This window comes from Desmodus rotundus, chromosome 9 (assembly GCF_022682495.2).
Source record: "Desmodus rotundus isolate HL8 chromosome 9, HLdesRot8A.1, whole genome shotgun sequence".
NCBI classification, from domain to species: domain Eukaryota; kingdom Metazoa; phylum Chordata; class Mammalia; order Chiroptera; family Phyllostomidae; genus Desmodus; species Desmodus rotundus.
In genome coordinates, this window is record NC_071395.1 from 51666293 (window position 1) to 51685837 (window position 19545).

Consider the following 19545-nt stretch of genomic DNA (forward strand, 5'->3'; position numbering starts at 1 on the left):
AGAATGGCAAGGACCCCAAACTCTCGGAGCCACCTGGGCATCTGACCCAGGCACTGTGCCAACCAACTTGGGGTCGCTCCCCACGGCATATCTGTGGTCAGTGGTCCCGGCTCACTTCACCAGCCCTCCAGGCTCCTCTGAAGCCCAGAGGGCCACATTCCCAGTCCATGAGCCACATGTCCAGAAGGAACCAGAGCCATAGCCCCATCTAGACTGTGGGACTTACGCCCACAGAGAGTAGCTGCCTCTCCACCTGGAACAGGGCCTCTGTGAATAAACGCCGCAGCTGGAGGCAGCTCAGGACCAGCCCAGGCAGCCACCCTGGACACCTGTCCCGAGGCCATCACCACCATAGGCTGGGACCCCTGTACTGATTCAGTGACCAGTGTTAGCCGGCTCTCCCAGTCTTCCCTGGGCCCATCCACAGAGGTGCCACCAAGTGGTGGAGACTGCTTAGAAGCTGGCTACAGGCCACTGATCCATATTCCAAAACTTCTAGTGTGTTCTCAGGGCCCAGCCTACCCTCACCTCCTGGCTGCTTCAGGTTCTACAGTAGACCAACCCCAGTGCAGCTGCCCATCATCTCAGGTGGTTCCTTGTCAGAGAAAGGCACCCTTGCACCCTCGATCCTCCACTGTCTTCAAGCGCTGGAGGCCACCCTGGGTTTCCCTGGATCCTCAGTGCACAGCCAGTGGCGGAAGAGCTAGAATGGGCCTGCCCTAGACTGTGCCCCCAACCCATGTAACCAGGTTCAGATAACCACTCCCCCTGGAGATTCCGTCTCCTCCCCCTGGGAGTACCTCTCTAAGCGCCACTGAGGACCGCATGACAGCACCAGCCTGGCAGCCGGAGAACCTGGCTCTACCACACTTGGCCCTGTGGCGCTGGCCAGCTGCCCCTCCCTGGGCCTCTGTTCCCCAAGCCTGGTGCCTCTGCCCAGCAGCCCTTCCTGCCACAGGCAAGGAGAAAAGCCAGCATCCAGTCTCCAGGCGGCCAGAAGGCTGGCCAGGCTACTGAAACTGTCGGGATCCTCAGCAGCTGTAGTGGCTTGCAGGGTCGGCTGTTGGCTCCACTGCAAAAGAAGGAAAGTCAGCGCCGTGCACTGCTCCTCACTCTTTCTTCTCTGATTCCCTCCCTTCCCCCCAGCAAGTCTGAGTGCAAACAAGCTCTACCATTTGGCGGCATGTGCCCCAGAGCGAGTCATTTCACCACTCTGAACCTCAGGTTCTTTCTCTAGGCATAGGGTAATGACAGCTCCCAGGGTTTCCATGAAGGGTGAGGTGCCCTTTGAAGAGACCTGTCCCAGTGCAGGCAAACAGGAGGCTCTCCATGAATGGGCCTCCTCTTCCTTTCCTCTGCCGGACCACTTCCCAGCTCCTGGACTGCTCTCTGCATATGGCAAAAGGCAACTTCTGGGCACCCAAGTTTGCAGTCAGGCGTCAGGAGCTTAGCAGAGAACTGCTGCCAGAAAGGACAATGCCTAACCCACAGCAGGGAGGGGCTTGCAGAGCAGGGGGCGGATTTCTGGCTGGGCTGGTAGCCTTTCTGGGTACCTCCCAAGTCACACCCTGTGCTTAACTGTCCCTGCACACAGGGCTGACTCTAGAATCTGTGAAGATTTGCTGCTCCAGTTTGCAAAAATAGTAGTGCCTGACAGGGAGTGGGGCAGAGGGTGGCCAGATGTTTTCCCCAGAGCTCCGAAAGACCCCCTTACCCAGCTCTGGTGGGCCAGCCCGCTTCTCCTGCTCCAGCCCCCTCCCAGCCCTACACCTTCCCCCTTCCCTGTCCCGGGAACATCTGGTTCTAATCTCCTCCAGATGCTGTGGCCAAGCCATTTTATGGCCAATCACCTCAGCTCAGCTTCCTGAAGGCCTCCCTCCATTTTGGGGAAAGGTCCCTCCTTGTCCCTTCTTGTCCCTTTCCTTGGGACCCCAGCCACCTGTTTTCCCAACATGGAGAACAGACACATACTGAAGCCAGATGAAACTGCGAGGGTTCTCAGACTGGGCCCCTCTCCTCCCACTATAGGGTGGGGGCTGTCAGCCATCCAGGATTCAAAGAAGGATGCTGGCCCAGGAGGAGAGAAATGGGCAGGGAAGTGAGTGCCTGTGCAGAGGAGACAGAGTGTGCGTGTGTTGGCACATTAGTATATGTGGTTACATGTGTGTGTTGGCTGTGTCTACGTGTCTCTGCCGGTATAACAGAACACCCACCTGCAACTCAGGGGTGCCCCTGGGTGGCCGCCGCCTCATCTTCCCTCTCTACCCACACTAGAGCAGGACTAACTCGGGGGCCCGCTCTGTACAGTGGCAACCACAGCCTGAGGTTTCCCTCACCTTTCAGCTCTGTGGCTACTGAGGCCATCTTCTAACTCCAGCCCAAGGAGGTTGTGTGAGAGCGTGCGTGCACATGTGTGTTCCCACGTGGACCTCTCTCCTTCCACCAGAGGAACATGGGCCAGAAGGAGCCCTACAGCAGACTCCACCTGATGCCCTGACCCAGCTTGGTCTGCTGGGTGCCCTGAGCAGCCCAGCGCAGGCATGTGCCAGAGAGCGGCCATCTGCAGTGAGGAAGGCGCAGCCAGCTGTCTGGAGGAGGCCTGTACGCGCAGCCCCCAGCCTTGTCTGCCCTGCCTCAGCTGGCTGCCTTCATCTCCCACTAGGAGGGCCCTGGGAGCCAACCTCTCCTCCTAAGAAATCCAGAAGGATCCACAGAAGGAGGACTGAAGCTTCCCCTCTGGAAGACCCTGAACAGCCCTCAGCTGGTGGCAGAAGGCAGGAGTCCAGCTTGGAGGTGAAAAGCCATACCCTGGTGGTCACTCCCTGTCCCGGGAATTCTGGACTCCAGCTGCTGTCCAAACCCCTTTAAATAAGCCTCTTGGGCATTCGCGACTCCACAGCGCCCCCTGGTGTTTTTCAGGAGCTAGGAAGGGCCTTGGTCAGCCAGAGACCCTCCAGAGGGTCCCTGTGTCTGAGACCCGCCCTGCGCATGTCTTACAGTGTCAGGTGGGCCTGGCACACACTGGGGGACACAGGGCAGTGAAACAGGATAATGCCAGCTCCTGATTCAGATCCTGGCCACAGTCGCCTACGGACTGTAAGACATGGGCAAGCCTTTCCTCTCCTTTGTGCCTGCCTCTGTTTCTTCATCTGTTACACGTGACCACAGCACAGAGCCATTGTGAAGACTGAAGGAGACGATGTGTGAAAGCACCTGCTGCGATGCCTGGCACATAGTAGGCCCTCAGGAAGTGGTCTTTGCCCTTCAGCTCTCTTCCCTAGCCCTGGGAGGCTGTGCCCCAGCTCTTGGGGACACATATTCGTTGGCCCTGAGCCAGGCGGTGTCAGGGAGGTGACTCTGATTTTTCTGGAGCTTTTCCACCCCAACAGAAGATCATTTTAATAAGTCCATAATAATAGCCACAGAGGTGACTCAGACCTGCTAGAGGCACCCTGCTGGGGAGGGGACAGGGGCCTCTGGGTCTGACACTGCAGTGAGAAAAGCTCCAAAGGAGGGGCCTGGGGACCTTGGTTACACCTCCAGATCACTCCAGATTCTCTCCTAAGAGCCCCCAGTTTCCCTGCAAAGTGCAGGGTGGCTCCAAATGACCTCCAAAGTCTCTTTTGGCTCTGCTTCCTGATCCCCGAATCTCACAGCAAGACTTGGACACAATTCCCGGTGGCCCGGCTGGGGGCATCCCCATGTGTCTGACTGGCCTACCCGCATTCCCAGAGCCCAAGGAGAGGCGAGGCTCTCAGGCTGTGGTGGTTTATTGGTACACATCGCAAGCACAGCGCAGGCAGGCGTGCCCCAGCCAGGGGCAGACATGGGGCCAGGGGAGGGCAGCAGGCCACCCCCACAGCAATGCTGCCAGCAGAGGGGGGAAGGGCCTGAGGGCCCATGTCCTCTCCTTCTCCATGCATCTCCCAGGGCCCCAGACCTGATCCACGCCCAGAGACAGCTGATCACACTACTCCCTGTGGCTACAGAAGAGGCGACCAGCTGTCCCACCTGCCCCTTACCGAGATATGGCCTTGTTGGCCTGCCGGCCCCTTCTGTCCTCATCACAGAAATCCGGCTGTCACTGCAGAGGCTGTTCTCCTCCACCTGACATCACCCCCATCATCCCCAGACAGCTAGCTGCCTCCATCGATACCTCTCTTCGTCACCCCACCTGGTCTGCTTGTCTCAGGAGGCCTGCCCTCTCCACCCTGGTGACCCATACAAAAGTAGGAAGTAGGTAAAAACACTGTTAGGCCCAGCGAGGTCTCCGACAGGAGCTCCCAGGGAAGGGACGCTCCCTCCGTAGGCTCCACAGGGAGTGCAGACAGTGCCAGTGGGCGGGGACGGCAGGTGGGGTGGCAGGGAAACCACAGTCCAGATCACTCACAGGCACAGGGCAGTCCCAGCCCTGAGGCAGAGAGAGTGAGCAAACTGCACAGCCAGGGCGTGCCAGGCTGTTCGAGAAAGCCCTCAGATCTCGTTCCACATCAGGTCCCCTCAGGGCGGGCAGCAGCCCACTCCCAGCTGAGGAAAGGGTTCCTCTGGGTCTCAGGGGTCTCTTTCCCCCTCCTCGACCCCAGTGGCTGCCATACCAGACCTCGGTGCTCTGAGCAAGGGAGAAGGTCCTCTGGGGTCTGTATTGTCTTCGGAACAAAGGGAAAACTCCAACAGCCTGGATGCCCCAAAGCCAAGAGGAAGAAGAGGGCCCCTTTCTAGAGTGGAGGTGAGAAGGGGGGACAGCTCTCCCCAGGCAGGAGGAGATGCTGTGGGGCAGGCAGCCACAGCAGTGCAGGAGACTATTTATAGAGGGAAAGGGCCAGGTCTGGAGTGGGAAGCCCCCAGGCCCAGCTGAGCAGGGAGGGGCCGCCTGTGGTGGTCCTGAGTGGGGTGGGTGGGCTAAGGAAGAGCACCCCACAGCTCTCTGGGTCCCCCAGGGAGGCAGGCAACCTGCAGGTGGGCTGTGGCCTGGAGAGGCTTCCCCGGGAGAGCCTAGAGGGTGCAGCCAGCCTCCTTCAGATGAGAGCCTGGGATGAAGCAGGAAATAGCAGGACAGGGAAGCCAGAGGGAAGGGGAAGTCTCCAGAAGTCCAACCTCCCACCAACCTACTGAAGCTAAGAGCCTTACCAGGCCTGGGTGGGCCATGCCTACCAAGGGGACGGACCACCCTCTGTTGCCTTTAATGCCAAGGGGTTGGGGAGGGGGAAACGGATGGCACGGAGGGGGCAGCGGGCAGGGGAGAGAAGGCCAGCTCCCTGAACTTATGTCACCCATCACCCTTCTGCCGGTCATTTCTCCCTAGACCCCCAGCTCCCCTGGAGTCCCTAGCGGCCCACACTGATGTTGCAGGTCTTGCAACTGGGGTCTTTCTTGGCGTCGGCAGTGGACAAGCTCATGAGCTGGTGGCCACTGATCTCCCCCAGGGTGCCCAGGGACAGGTCGACGGGCTCGGTGTAGATGATTTCCAGGATCAGGTCCTGGGCGTGACGGAAGACCAGCTCCCCATCCTCCACGCTGCAGGTCAGGAACTTGTTGCAGGCAATGTCCAGAAGGGGCAAGCGGTCTCGGCAGAAGCGGTCCCCCAGAGAGCCCTTGGGGGCCAGCACCAGGATGGCGTAGTGGTAGGCTGTGTACATACAGTAGAAGTCCGCAAAGTAGAGGTTGGTGCTGGGGTTGAAAAGGCGCTGGGCGGGGATCTGGAAGCGCCAGCGGCCGTAGGGGGAGTCCTGTGGGGGCTGGCCTGTGTTGAACTCCGTGTTGCAGCTGAAGAAGACTCCGTGGAGCATGCCACTGGTTGGGGAGCCGTGGCTGCCACTGTTGTCCTTCAGGTAGGGCTGCAGCATGTTCCCGCAGTGGGTCCTACCCACCCCGGGACAGTGCCAAAAGGAAAAGAAAATGCCACTGGTTAGCTGGGGTGAGGCTTGGATGCCACATGTGGTGAGAAGGGAGCCAGCCCAGCTCCCAGCTCTCCCACCAGCCACCGCCTCCACCCGTCACAAATAGTACATTCCAGAATGCAAGAGCAGGGAGGGCCCTGGAGATAGGCTGGTCCAGCCCACTCTTTCAGCCAGGAGAGGTCTGAACCTGCTGTTCCCCAGCACAAAATGCTCTGATGGAGCTTGAGTGACAAGCAAGGCATCACAATCTGGTCTTTCTGGCTCCACCTCTTACCACCCCCACACCCGCAGGTGCCACCTTCCAGGCACACAGGAACCCCACCCCAACTCTTTCCTGCCTCTGCATTTGCAGTGCTCTGCCCTCTGCCTGGACCGCCCTTCCCACCTTTCAGCACCTGGCCTGGCAAACTCCTCTTCACCCTTCAAGGCCCAGCATCGGTGTCCCTTCCCCTCTAAAACCTTCCGGGAACATCAGGCCCTGGCATGCAACAAACTTTTGGCTGCCTACTACGTGCAGGACACTGAAGTCTACTCAGTGGTCACACACACCTACCACACCCCATCTGTCAGTACTGTCCTCCAACAGACTCTGAGGTTTCCGAGGGGAGCCCTGCCTTTATCCTTCTCTGCAGCCGGCACACATGCGTGCTCCCTGTGTCTTTCCTGCTCTCTGACAGAAGAGCCCAACCTGGGCTGGTGCTCTCAGCACTTAGCTCACTGCCTCTTTTCTTTAGTGCAAATGCCAAAGACCCCCCAGACCCCCACTGCCCTGGGGTAGGGTCCAAGTGATACAATGATAAAGACAGTGCTGACGGTGGCTTGCCCTGGCCCAGCCTTAGAAGGTCGTGGACTTGGAGCAGAGTCAGCAGTCATGGGGGGATGGGCAGCCCCTGATCCAGCCTCCCACCTCCTTGGTCCTGGCTGTCCTGAGTGACTAGTGACTTACTGGCCCTCTGGGTCTCAGGCTCCCAATGTGTTGGCTGAGGGTGCTGAATGACATCAGCGAAGGGATCAAGAATTTTTGGGTGTGGAGCCCCTCTCTTTCTTCCCAAGGAAATTACACATAGGTGGGCCATAGGCAATAAAACTGGAGCTGCTCAGGTTAGATGATAGCGGTGAGGTCCACCAAGCTGCATTCTCAGGGTTCTTCAGCGACCCCTCAGCACCTCCTAAGGGCTGCCTGAGGTTCACCCTAGAGCCTCTAGGCTCCCCAGCAGACGGTGTGAAGACCACACCCTTCATGCTCAGAATCCATTCATAGTCTGTGCCCCCTCCCCTCTCCCCTTGGGACCCAGGCCCTGAACTGGAGAGAAGGCCGGCCTGCTGACTTAGAACCAGTGATTGGAACTCCTCCAGGGAGCATCCCATGGGGACCTCGCTCAACCCAGGAGCCCCAGGCAGCCCCATGCAGAGAGCCCTCTCCTTCCCTGGAACCCATTCCCAAGCCAGCCTGTGGCAGGAGGTCGGGGCGACCTCAAACAGCCTGGGCAGCTGAGGCAGAGCTGGGGGAGGCAGACGGGGCCTGGCGGGCCACGCAGGGCTGCGTGCACCTGGCGTGCTGGAAGTACTCCTTGTGGTGGTTGCGGTAGAAGACAGAGAAGCGCAGCATGCGCCCTGCGATCTGCTCGGCCTTCTCCTGCAGCTGCGCCAGGTGCTCCTTGGCATAATCTGCAAGAGAGCAGGTTGGTGAGCCAAGGGCTTGGCAGGGATCACAGCCCCTTCCCCCTCCCATGCCCACCTCTGCGCTCAGAGTTGCAGGGGACACCAAACATCCACAGCACCTTGGACCACATGGGAATGGGCCACCTGGATGCTCTCTGTCCTCATCACCCCTGCGCCCTCCATGCCAGAGGCTCCAACAAGGGCAGGGCTGCCTAGTTACACAGTCGTGCCTGGTCCCTAGGGCTGTGATCCAAGGCTGTCCTCATCTAAATAAGAAGGACTGGGAGGGGGAGATGTTGAGGCCCTTCAGGGAGAGCCTTCAAGTCCACTGGGTTGGAGGCTGCCCACACCACCCTCAGGGACACCGGCTGTCATCACAGGCAGGGGCTCAGCTCTCTAACTGAGGTGAGTGTTTGGGCAGACCAGATCTGGGGCGATGACTGCACTCCAGCATCCCAGGAAAAGCAGAGAAGCCTGGAAACAGGGTAGTGAAATCTGACCCTCCCCAGGGCAGGGGCCAGAGGCTAGGGCAGGGCTGCTGCTAGTCTAGGCAGCGCCTTTGCACAGATTAGAAAAAGGTGCCCTTTCCTCCATGCTGATATGGCCCCGGCCAGGATGCTGGACTTGGCCAGAGGAATGTGGACTGGAATGCAGCCATCCCCAGCTCTCCCATTGGAAGTAAATTCCCACTGCACGTGGAGTTCTGGGGTAAACTCAGAGGCTTTCCTCACAGGGAGAGGGAGCACCTTCAGAGGGTGGTGTGTGCGGCTGAGCTAAGAAAATGCGCCACTCAAAAGAAAACAACAGGTCAAGAACACAGCAAAGGGCACAGACCTTGGCCGAGGGTGGAGCCAGCAGTCTGGGAGGCCCAGGGCTAAGAATGTCCCCTGCCCCTCCCTCGTGACAGAGGGGTATCTAGGACAGTTCTCACCATGGACACTAAAAGAATGGCCTATAGCGGGGATGGGGATCATCAGTGACAAGCACGTGGGAGCCTGGTGTTCTGTTTGCTCACGCTGGAGTTTCCAGGCTGAGTTCTCTGAGAGTTTGTGGGGCCACTGAATAAGGAGCATTTCCAGGCTAACGGGAGGCTCAGGACAAGCAGAATGTGGTTGCTCCACGAGCCGTCCTTTGACCATGATGGATACACAAACTGCGGTCTGGCCACGTGACGTGCTATCACTCCCTCGAGGAAGGAGGGAGTGCTGACACATGCTACAACGTGGACGAGCCTTGAGGACGCGTGGCTAAGTGAGTAAGCCAGTCACAGAGGAACAGCTTCTGCGTGATCTCCCTCACACAAGGTACCAGGAGTGGTCACATTTACAGAGGTGGAACGTGGAGCAGCGGCTGCCAGGGGCTGGAGTGAGGGGAGGCAGAGCTGCTGCTGAGTGGGTGTGGAGCTCCAGTTTGGGGAGGTAAGTTCCATGCCAGCGTGAGTGTACTTAATACCACTGAACTGTACGCTTGAAAATGGCTGATGGTAACTTTTACGTTATGCGTATTCTACCATAATTCAAAAAACATGCTTGCCCCAGGCCAGAAAAGTGACTCCGTCCCGTCATGGAAGTGGTGTTGTCACCAGTCTGCAGGCTTTGGGGGGCAGGGCAGGTCTCGTGGACCTGCGTCTCCCGGGAGGGCGGCCTAGGCCTGCTGCAGGCCCACGGTGTCTGCCGTGTTAGGGCGGAGCCCCCTCCCGACCACAAGTAAACCAGAGGCACACAAGCAGCAGGGCGGCAGGGCCTCACCCCCGGTGCAGAATTCGACCGTCTCGCTCCAGCCGGACACCAGGTACTCCCCGTCACTCTGCTTCACGGCCGTCTGCACCGCCACACTGTACTCCGTGCGGGGGCTCAGGAACCAGTGGCCTCTCACCGTCATGGGCAGCGGCACGGCCTTGGCCACAAGCTTGGTGGGGACATCCTGAGACATGGGGTGCAGACCAATAGCCAGGAGTCACATTGGGGGGTCACACCCAATCTTGGCATTCCCACAGGCCCCACTGTCCAGGTGGCCCTGCACCTCCTGCGGGGGCCAGAGTCTCAGTGGTGCTGAGCGCGGTGTCCTGGCCGCCATTTTCCCACAGGAGCAAGCAGTGGCCATCAGCAAGGCCACCAGACACCCCCAGCCTCCACCCCTCTCAACGCCCTGACGCCCATTCTCTTGGGAACTGAAGAGAAAGGCCACTGGGGTGGAGGCCCACCAAGTTGAGGGCAGTGAGACCTCCGTTTTTGAGGGAGACTTCGAGAGCTCTGCTCACTGCAGTGCCGTCTCCACGGCAACGGCCAATGCTGAGAAGCCAGGGAGGAAGGGAAAATATGCCTTATTCTTTTGGGAGGAGGTTAAGGGGGTGGTGTTGAACATTCACGTCACCGTGGCAACTGGCCTGCCAAAAGACACCCAGATCAGGGGAGCCAGTTCCAAAGAGAGAGAGGGTGAGTAACCCACATGGCGCGTCGTCGTGGGAACCAGCTTCTTTCCCCCCTCACTCTTCCCTCTGCCTTTCTGCCAGCTTGGAAGATGGGAGCCTTCCTCCCACCCGCCCCCACACCAGCTTTAACCCAGGGAAAGGACACCCCAGCCAGCAGGGGACTCTCTCACATTCATTTTCTAAACCCAGCAAACAGGCCAGAGGGCCAGGCGGCAGGGAGGACCACAGGGGCTTGGAGGACCCAGCAACGTGCTCCACCCCTGCCCATAGCCCACATCACCCACCCAGTCAATAAGCCGTCCCCAGGTGTGCTGTCACACCCCTGCCCCGGGTTTTCCCGCCCCTCCGACACCCTAGTCATGATAACGGCATTCGTCGTGTGCTGGGCCCGAGCCAAACACCACACAAACATTACCCCACAGAAGCCTCTGACAAGCCTACCGGGGCTGACATTATTATGACTCCCTGCTCAGAGAGGTTGAGTAACGTCAGCCAGATCACACAGTGAGAGGAGCCTGGTTTGGAGCCAGGCCTCTCCAACACCACACTGTCACCTCCTGGTGCGCGCTCTCCTGCCTCCTTCAAGAGCAGCGGTGGGGAAGACTGCTTGGGGGCCCCCTCACTCACCCGGTGCTTGAACTTGTTGGAGTTCTTATTCTCTTTCTTGTTAAGGTCGATGAAGTAATGGGTGACCCTCTCCAGGTCACTGTTCTCCATGGCCCAGGAGATGCGGAAGGAGTCGCAAGTGATGTTGTTCACCTCAATACTGTGGGGCGTGGACAGCAGCTCCATGCTTCCCTTCAGTTTGGCTCCTGTGGGGACTAAGGGGAGAGGGAGAATGAGCACTCCCCTCCCCACGATGGAGTTTTCTGGAACGTCTTGCTCCCAACATCCCTTGTGAGGTAGAACGTTGAGGAGCCATTGATTGTACCTGCCCACATCAAATCTGATGGGAAGATTGCACAGGGAAGACTGGGGGAATGGGAATGGAGGTAGGATGGGGGCCCCCCCAAGGGGCTCTTGGCTTTTCTAGGAGGGGTCTGCAGAGCAGACGGCACCTGACAGGTGGCAGAGGCAGTGGGAACACTGCAGACGCCAGGCGGGACAGATTTGCAGCAGATGGAGCCGAGGAGGGGGCCCTCAGCCAGTAGGCGTGAAAAGAGAAGGGAGTGGGGGTAGAGAGAACGGTGTGAGGCGTAGGAGAGACAGGAAGCACCCACCGAGGAGATGGGTGTGAGGGTGCAGGCAAGAGGAGGACACCAGCAGCCAAGAGGCCAGGGTGCCAGGGCTCTGGGGTCAGGCCTCCCTCCTCGCTGGGGTGACTCAGCAGGGCTGGGAGGGCAAGTGCCACAGAGCCAATGGTGGGGGACCAGCAGCACAAGCCACAGCCCTTCTCCCACCCATGACTTTCCCACTGTTATTCTTTCCCTTCCAGCACATCCTGTCACTGGACTCTTTCAAACAATTGGTTTTACCTCTGACAGCTGTTGCAGGCTGACCAAGTGCGATCGTTTCACAAACGTCATCTCATGTGAGCTCACAGTAGGCGGGTACTGTTCTTACCCCGTTTTATAGATGCGGTAGCTGAGGTGGGAGCACTAAGGTGTCAAAGGTCCTACAGCTGGAAAACGATTTGAACTCAGGTCTGTCTGACTCCGGAGCACTCGGCCCCTTTATCGTTAGGCTGAGGCTGGTTCTCGTGTGTGTGTGTGTGTGTGTGATGAGTCACATGTGTGCCATGTGTGTACATGGGTGCACATGGTTTCACCACTATTTATTTTTCCTTCTTGGTCCTTTTCCCTCAAGCAATGGCATTTCCTCCCAGCTGCCCGATCACCTCTCCCCCTGGCTGCCCTCCCAGGTGTGAGTGCTGCCAGCACTGTCACCTGGTAGCGAGGCTAACTCGGCCCTCACTCTGGCCTGGCTCACTGGAGCTCCAGACGAGGTGGGGTGGGGTGGGGGACGGGGGAGAGGAGGGGAGGGACCCTCTCTGGGGCAAGAGCGTGAGTGTAGGCTGGATGTTCTCCCGGGCATCTGCTCAGTACCTGGCAGAGCTCACGCCCCCCTGTTCTTCCTCAAGCCCCGTTTTAGCATGCCTCAAATTTCTGGAGTGTCGGCTCCTTTTCTCCTCCTTCCCTCTTCTGCTCCTCGCCCAGACACTAAGGGTGAGGGTACCCTGTGCCTTCGAAAGCAGGTACTTCTATTTATAGCTTCCAGAAGCTCCAACCCACACTTCCCTGTCAATTAAGGCTGTTCTGGAGCCTGGCACCTCTAAATTAACCTGTGGGTTGCCTGGGTGGCAGGCACAGAGCAAAGGATACGGGCGATGGCCCTTACCTGTCATGAAGTGTTACCTGAACCTTTGTTATATCTTAGCTTTCCACCCTAAAGCGTATGGCTGCCTGTTGTGAGGTTCGGCCAGATGCCGGTGGCTTCATGAATCTTACGGTAAATAAGCACGGGGGTGCTACTAGATACACCACAAAATAAAACAGAACGGGACAGGGTGTCAGTAGACAACTATATTATACACCAATTTGTAATTCATGGGGACAGGTGTGGAGCAGTGGGGAGCTGCCACCTCTGAGGTCCCAGTGAGGAGCTCCCCAGGGAGACAGACACCTGTGTGCCCACACAGGCACACACACACTCACACACTCACCCCCACATACTAACACAGACACACTCCCGCCCTGGGCAGGGCCTCAGGGGCTTCCTCCCACCCACATGGGATGCAGCCCACACCTACCCCAAGGGTGGGGGCGCCTCCCCCGGCCCAGGACTCCTCAGTCTCCTAGAGGCAGCGCAGCTGTGCTCACTGGGGAGGTGTCCAGGACCTGGGCCACCCTTTCCCCTCTACAGCTCTAGGAAAGCTGAGACTACTCCCCATGTGAGACTGGGAGAGTGGCCATGAGGGATGCTGGGAGAGCAGTAAAGGCGGGGTGGACCAAGGGTGGGCATGAACCCCAGCTCTCCAAGCCCAGATGACCCAGGAAGGGCAGGGTGTGAGAGGCAGGTTGAGACAGCACCTGAGAAACACCCAGACTCCTGAGCGAATCCACCCTGAGACCGGCATTCACACACCCACATGCAGGCAGGCGCACACATGCGAACACACACACGCACACACCAAGTGTGGCCACACACAGGCTGCACACGCCTCCTCAGACATTCTCACTCCCAAACACTCCCCTGTGCACTTAGGGACCCTCCGCCGGCCTCCACATTCTTAGGTTGTCCCACAGTTTTCCCTCCACTAGCTGCCACCTCTACACAGAGCCACACATGTTTATGTCCACAGGCTCACACACACATGCAGGCACACCTTCTCACAAAGCCACAGTTTGGGGGAAAGGAAAGCCATGGGCACCAACATGCACGTGTGCCACCCCCACACAAGGCGCACAACCACACGCCTGCTTGCACACCCATGTACACTCACATGCATATCAGCCTCTGTCCATATTCTGATATTCACTCTCCAGTCTTCTCTAGGCTCAAAGACACAGGCTTTGGAAACGTGTGTGTCTCTGGCGGTGCTCTGCCAGCCCCGAGCCTTCACATGCCAACAGGTTTGCATGCCTCTACAGCTCTGCCCACGCTCTCCACCTACCTACCCCTTTCTGCTCTGAGTCGCACCTGCCACATAGAAACCCTCCATCAGCATGCACTCCCACACACATGACAAGGGATATGTCCACCCCATAAATACATTGCTTCACACTGTCCCCACCAACGTGTACCAAGAGGCTACTCAGATAAGTGATCCCCAACATGTGTGCTTCACATGTACAAGAAACATATGTTCCCAGACATGCCACAGAGCAGTCAAAACCCACGCTTGAACATGAGTGCATGCAGACAGAACTATCTACGCAAGCGAACCTCCAGTCTTCTCACAAGCATGCATACGCGGTGTACACGCTGATACGACACCCTTTGCCCATGCCCATCCAGAAGAGACATCACACGCCAAAGGAAAAGCTGCCCCCCACCCCACTGTCCCCATTGGCATTGCTGACTGCAGCAGAATTGTCATGGGGTGACTGACTGTGGTGCCCCGGGGACCAGATCCAGCTGTTAACCCCTTGGCCAAAGTCCCCGAGGGAAAAGGGGACAAGGTCGTTGGCCCTGGCAGTCCAGGCAGGCACCACAGGCAGTGGCAGGACCCCGGGGGCTCCCAGCTCCTAGCCCCTGGCCAGCGGGGTCCCTTTCAGGATTGACAGCAGGACGCTCTAGGGAGGAAGGGCAACTCACCTGGCTCCACCAGGCTCTGCAGAGGAAGACCTGGAGGGGAGGGAAGGGAGAGAGCTGTGTGTTGATGGGCTCCCGGGGCTGGGGGCAGCAGCCGGGACGCCTGGGTCACAGGCAGCAGCGCTCGCTGGCTCCTCTCGCTCCTTTCACAGCTGCCAAGGAGGCTGCTTCCATGCCCCACAGGCAGCCCCTGCCTGCTCCGCAGCGTGCTGCCGCTCAGGGAGAGGCGACGTTCCCAGCCGAGCGCAAGGAGAGGCAAGAGCAGAATCAAAGCGGTCTGGAGGAGAGAGAGGCAGAGAAGGCGAGAAGGAACTGGAGAGCCAGACCCAGTCTGGCTCCACCAATGGGATCAGTGGCTGCCCAGCGTCAGGTGACGATAAGCAAGCCTGGTCCCTGTTCGCTTGGGCTGGTGGGAGGAGGAAAGGGCAGAAGGTCTCCAAGGGAGCTACGTGGATGTCTTCCGAGACAGCGGCGGTGGCTGCACCCTTTCCCAGGTTTTCCGGAACATGAGCCCTCGGCAGAAGTCCCTCCAACACGTCTACTTGGAAATCTCTCAGTTGAATGCAGCCCCCAAACTTTAGGATGCTGGGAGAGGGGTGGGGCTTAGCCCTAAGGCTTAGGAACCTGAAGCAAAGATTCTGATTGGGGGAAGGGGTTGGCTGTGAAGGGGCAGGATCCAGACCAGGTCTGGGAGCTGGCATGTGTATGGGGTGGGGTGGGGAGGTGGTGTCTGTCTTGGTCTGGGCTCTTACCCTCAGGTGCTCCCTTTTCTTACCAACTCCATCAAGACATAGCACACAGAAGCCCCAGGAACCCTGGTGGTCCAGGGCAAACCCTCTGGCTGCTTAGGTGTCCCCAGGGGAAAAGGACAACAGAGAGAAGTTTCAGGGCTGTGAAGGGTGTGCAGAGGCACAGAAGTGGGGGTGTATGGCACGCACAGAACTTGGAGTGGTAGCATTCTAGCTGACCATCTGGACTCAGAGGAGCCCAGCCCTGAACACACTGGCTGGGAAGAGACTGCACTGTCTGCTGTCTTATCTGCGGGAGGCTTTTTTTACTACCAAGAAATGAGGACCCTGTGGATGGCGCCGAGCAGAACACTCAAGGAAATCTGAACCAAGCAACCACAGGGAGTACATGCAGGGTGGAGAAGCATGGGCTCTGCAGACAGATACAGTTAAGATACAGTACCTCAGACTAGGTACTCAACCTCTCAGGGCTTCAGTGTCTTCATCTGTCAAATGGAATCATAACACAGGTTTATTGTCATCACTGACTGAGACGAGCACGTGGCCAACTCAGCTCTGGGCCTGGAGCACAAGGAATGCCCGCCACCTCGCAGCGCTGCTATCAGTGCCATCCTATTGACAGCGTCTGCCAGCGAGGAGCCCACAGTCTCCTAGGAGAGAAAAGATGAACATTGAGAGACACGATTGGGAAACAAGAAGTAGACGACTAAATTGCAGGGTACAGACAAGACTTCTGAGATGGAGGAGTCAGGACCAGCTCCGGGGCACAGGTGGGGCCAAGCCAGGTAGAGACTGTGGAGGCCAGGCAGGAGGGTGGTGGGCGGGGAGGGCTTGGTGCCGGACCGCAGTCAGGAGACAACAGACTATGCAGGCGGGCCCTGGTGAGGACCTCAGAGAGCCACAGGAAGCATGAGCTGAGCGTAAGGGACACCCAGCGAGAGGGACTTGGGGGCTGCAGACATCAGCAGCAGGTTGGAGGTGGTGACAGTGGACAGAGAGTGAACAGTTCACCAAAAGCAGAGATAAGCCGAAGCCAATCCCACCCTAAACGGGTGTGGAGAACCAGAGCAGGTTTGGTCAGATCCCGAACCACAGAATGCGCTGTGGTGTGTCACGCAGAGGCAGGTTCAGCCCTCCCTCGGCCAGACCTACACGGAGATGCTGAACCTCCGCAGAGATGCCAGACAATCTCCCGGTGATGGCCGGCACCAGATAGCTGGGCCAAACTCTGTCCTTATGACTACGCTGATATCTTGTGTGAGGAAAAGGTCAAGTTCTCTGCGCCTCAGTTTCCCCCTCTGGGAAAGGCAGGCTAGTCCCAACAGGTCCCTGCCTCCTACCCCGGCAGGATGGCATGTGGAGAGCACATGAGGTCATGGGTCCCGAGCAGTGAACAATAGCCGTCTGAAGGTGCTTTTGTAGAGCTGCGTGCCGGCCTCAGGTGAAGGCGCAGCCCTCCCAGGGTTTCTGCCTCTTCTTGCCCCAGAGGGTTCTCAGCAGATCACATGAGGAAACACATGGCAGGAAGAAAGCCGAGCGTGCCAAACAGAACTCGCTCCACATGAAGCCAGACCTAGAGCTGCCAAGAGGCGCCGCTGCTGCATTTTTACCTTTAGTGACTTTTTATTGCCCAGTACGTGATTGCTGTAGACTGCGTATTTAATACTAAGCTTAAGAGAAAATTAAAGTCGCTCATGTCCTTACTACTCAGGCAAATGAGATACATACTTCATAACAAAAATGGAAAGTAGCAATACTGTTTCATAACCTGCTGTTCTCAGCTACCAATCCCTTTTCTGTTCATTGCATAGTCTCTCTACAGTACTGTTTGCAATCGCTGTACGTGTTCTACTGTCAGGCCAGGCACCCTTTTTCGGGGAGCCAATTCCCTGCTCTTCTGTGAGTGCTACCTTACTTTTCCTCCATTCTAAATAGCACTGCAATGAACATTCTTACAGCAAAACCTCTTCCTGTGCCTTAATTATATTTCCAGTAAAGTATTAAAGGGTATGGACCATATTTGAATACTGATTTAAACAAATTGTTACCAAAGGAAAAACAAATTACACTACATGACAATTGGGAAATTTGAATACTAACTGGATATTTGATAATGTTTTGAAATTATTAACTCTGATGATATTTTATGGTTGTTTTAAAAGAATTTCCTTCAGATTATGTTATTTATATTACATATTATATTATTTGTGGATGAATAGCATGGTATCTGCAATTTGTTTCAAAATAATCTGAGGGGGAGCAGGTAAGAGGATGGAGGACACAAGGTCGGCAGGAGCGGATGACTGTGGAAGCTGGTACTTTAAGATTTGAAGAGCTATTTTCTCCGTTTTTGTGCATGCTCAGAAGTTTCCATATTAAGTATTTTAGCCAAGCTATGATGATGATAATAACAAAAGCATTTATCAAATACCAAAACACAGTGCAGGGCACGCAGTTCTCACAACCCTGAGAGGGGAGCCATCAACCCTACTTTAAAAAGGCTGATGGTGGGCCAGATGGTGAGACTCAGTCCATAAGAAGTAAAATGGGAACCCCGACTGCGTTGGGCAGCGTCCTGCAAACTGAAAGGTCACTGGTTTGATTCCCAGTCAGTGCATATGCCTGGGTTGCGGGCCAGGTCCTTGGTTGGGGTGTGTGCGAGAGGCAACCAACTGATGTTTCTCTCACACATTGATGTTTCTCTTCCTCTCTGTCTCCCTCCCTTCCCTTCTCTCTAAGAATAAATAAAATCTTTTTTTTAAAGAAGTAAAATTAGATTTAAATTCAGGTGTGAGCACAAAGGCTGGTTCTTCATGGTAGAAGAGCACAGAGCAAACACAGAGTCTGATGTAATAGAGATGAGCCTGTCAGTGGGAAAAATCCAGTCTTCCCGTCGCTTATGCACATTATAGACGCAAAATGTGTGCGTGCACTTCCTCATGTTGAGCTTAGCGCGGCGACCGCAGGGCCAACGGATGCATGCGCGCCAGACTGCCCAGCGACACCGCTTGTTCACTTACTTGTGTCCACACTGACAGGAGTGGGCAGTGACTGTTACAAGAACTGTATGAATTTCTCAGTGCTTACTGATTTTTTTGAAATTATGTGTAGACACCCTACAGCCCTCAGCAGTCACCTATTTCGAACTTACTAACCAGCATTAAAGTAATTCTAAAAACTAGACACGTTTCTGAGTATTCACTCAACTAAAGAATATAATACGTTTTTTAGCTTTTTAAAATGGAAACATTTAATGGTTTTAAGACATGGAAAGATTCTGAAGCATTCTTAAAGTCTCTGGTAAACTATAGAAGAGACACTAGTGAAATTTTGGAAGGACAAAAGAAATGTCAAGGAGAGAAGACAAAAAATAATGAAGAAAGAAACACAGGTGAAAAGCGGAAGGACTAACATGATAAAAGCATAGTACCAGGAGAGTCGCTAAGTTAAACCTGAAGTGGGACAGCATAATAGAGAAACAATACCACTGGGCACTGCGTGGCAGGATGCCAGGGACAAGACGCACATACTGAATACACAAACCACTGCCATGTTGGAAGGGCTTCCCCCCACTCACACAGTATTTGCCACACTTACCCTCTTCAGAGAGCTGCATACAGAAGAACCTATGGGGAAGACATATGAAAACACAACACAGAGATGGCTTTTCCATCCATGGTGCCAAACTTAAATTAGGGATGCAATCCACCTGGAAACAAGCCGCCCTTCTTCTAATACACATCCAGGTCTAAGACTTGGTCTCATGACAAACTGGAATTCGCTCATTCAACAGAGTTTATTGGGTGCTTCCAGCACTGTGTCAGACAATGAGGACACTGTAGTGGGGGCAGGAGAAAGATCGGTGCTCTTCTGGGGCTTACCTTCTGGTGAGGGAAAGAAAGACAAATTAAATACCCTCTATTAGGTGATGATAAGTGCTAAAGAGAAAAATAAGTCAGTAAATAGGGATAAGGAATATTGTGGGGGAAGTGAGAGTTTACAGTCTTAAACAGAGCCCATCAGAGAGGTCACGTTGAAAAGGTGACTTTGGGACACACACACACACACCTGACTGGCCCTGACTGGTGTGGCTCAGTTGGTTGGATTGTCGTTGAAAGGTCATGGGTTCGATTCCTAGTCAGGGCACATGCCTGGGTTGCAGGTTCGGTCCCTGGTTAGGGCACATACAAAAGACAACCAATGTTTCTCTCCCTCCCTTCCTTCCTCTCTCTTTAAAAATCAATATGCATGTCCTTGGGTGAGGATTAAAAAAAAAACAAACCTGACTGGGGGGAGTGAGGGTGCCGTGCAGAATTACGTGGGGGAAGAGTGCTCCAGGCAGCAGGTACAGAGGCCCTGAAGTGGAAGCATGTCAGATCGCTCCAGAAACAGCAAAGGGACCAGTGTGGCTGGAGCAGCCACACTGGCGAGGGAAGCATGGTAGGAGCTGAGGAGAGAGAACGTGGTGGATGGACAGATGATGCAGGACTGTGTAGGCCAGTCCACGGCCTCTGGTTCTCACTCTGAAATGGGAACCTACTGGGAGGTTTAG

The 19545-nt window shown here is 56.1% G+C and overlaps 1 protein-coding gene across 2 annotated transcripts; it reads right to left on the minus strand.

Moving 5' to 3' along the window:
- Positions 1 to 3752: 3752 nt before the first annotated feature.
- PHYHIP (phytanoyl-CoA 2-hydroxylase interacting protein) lies at positions 3753 to 14839 on the minus strand. Of its 2 annotated transcripts, XM_045195829.3 has the most exons (6): positions 14248 to 14839; positions 11466 to 11611; positions 10618 to 10811; positions 9308 to 9482; positions 7448 to 7565; positions 3753 to 5859 (listed from the first exon to the last, which is right to left on the minus strand). In XM_045195829.3, exons 3-6 carry the CDS (start codon positions 10780 to 10782, stop codon positions 5325 to 5327), a joined length of 993 nt encoding a protein of 330 aa, XP_045051764.1. In that variant the 5' UTR covers positions 10783 to 10811; positions 11466 to 11611; positions 14248 to 14839; the 3' UTR covers positions 3753 to 5324. The 2 variants fall into 2 exon arrangements, with proteins under 2 accessions (XP_045051764.1, XP_024416592.1); XM_024560824.4 differs by lacking the exon at positions 11466 to 11611 and having other exon boundaries at positions 14248 to 14836.
- Positions 14840 to 19545: the final 4706 nt, after the last annotated feature.

Bases quoted from the DNA above. Each gene is read 5' to 3' on its own strand.
- PHYHIP (XM_045195829.3), bottom strand. From the start codon at position 10,782: ATGGAGCTGCTGTCCACGCCCCACAGTATTGAGGTGAACAACATCACT. The intron at 9,483-10,617 runs GTGAGTGAGGGG...CCCATGTCTCAG, and splicing joins CCAACAAGTTCAAGCACCGG to GATGTCCCCACCAAGCTTGT. The intron at 5,860-7,447 runs GTGCACGCAGCC...CGGGGTGGGTAG, and splicing joins GAGTACTTCCAGCACGCCAG to GACCCACTGCGGGAACATGC.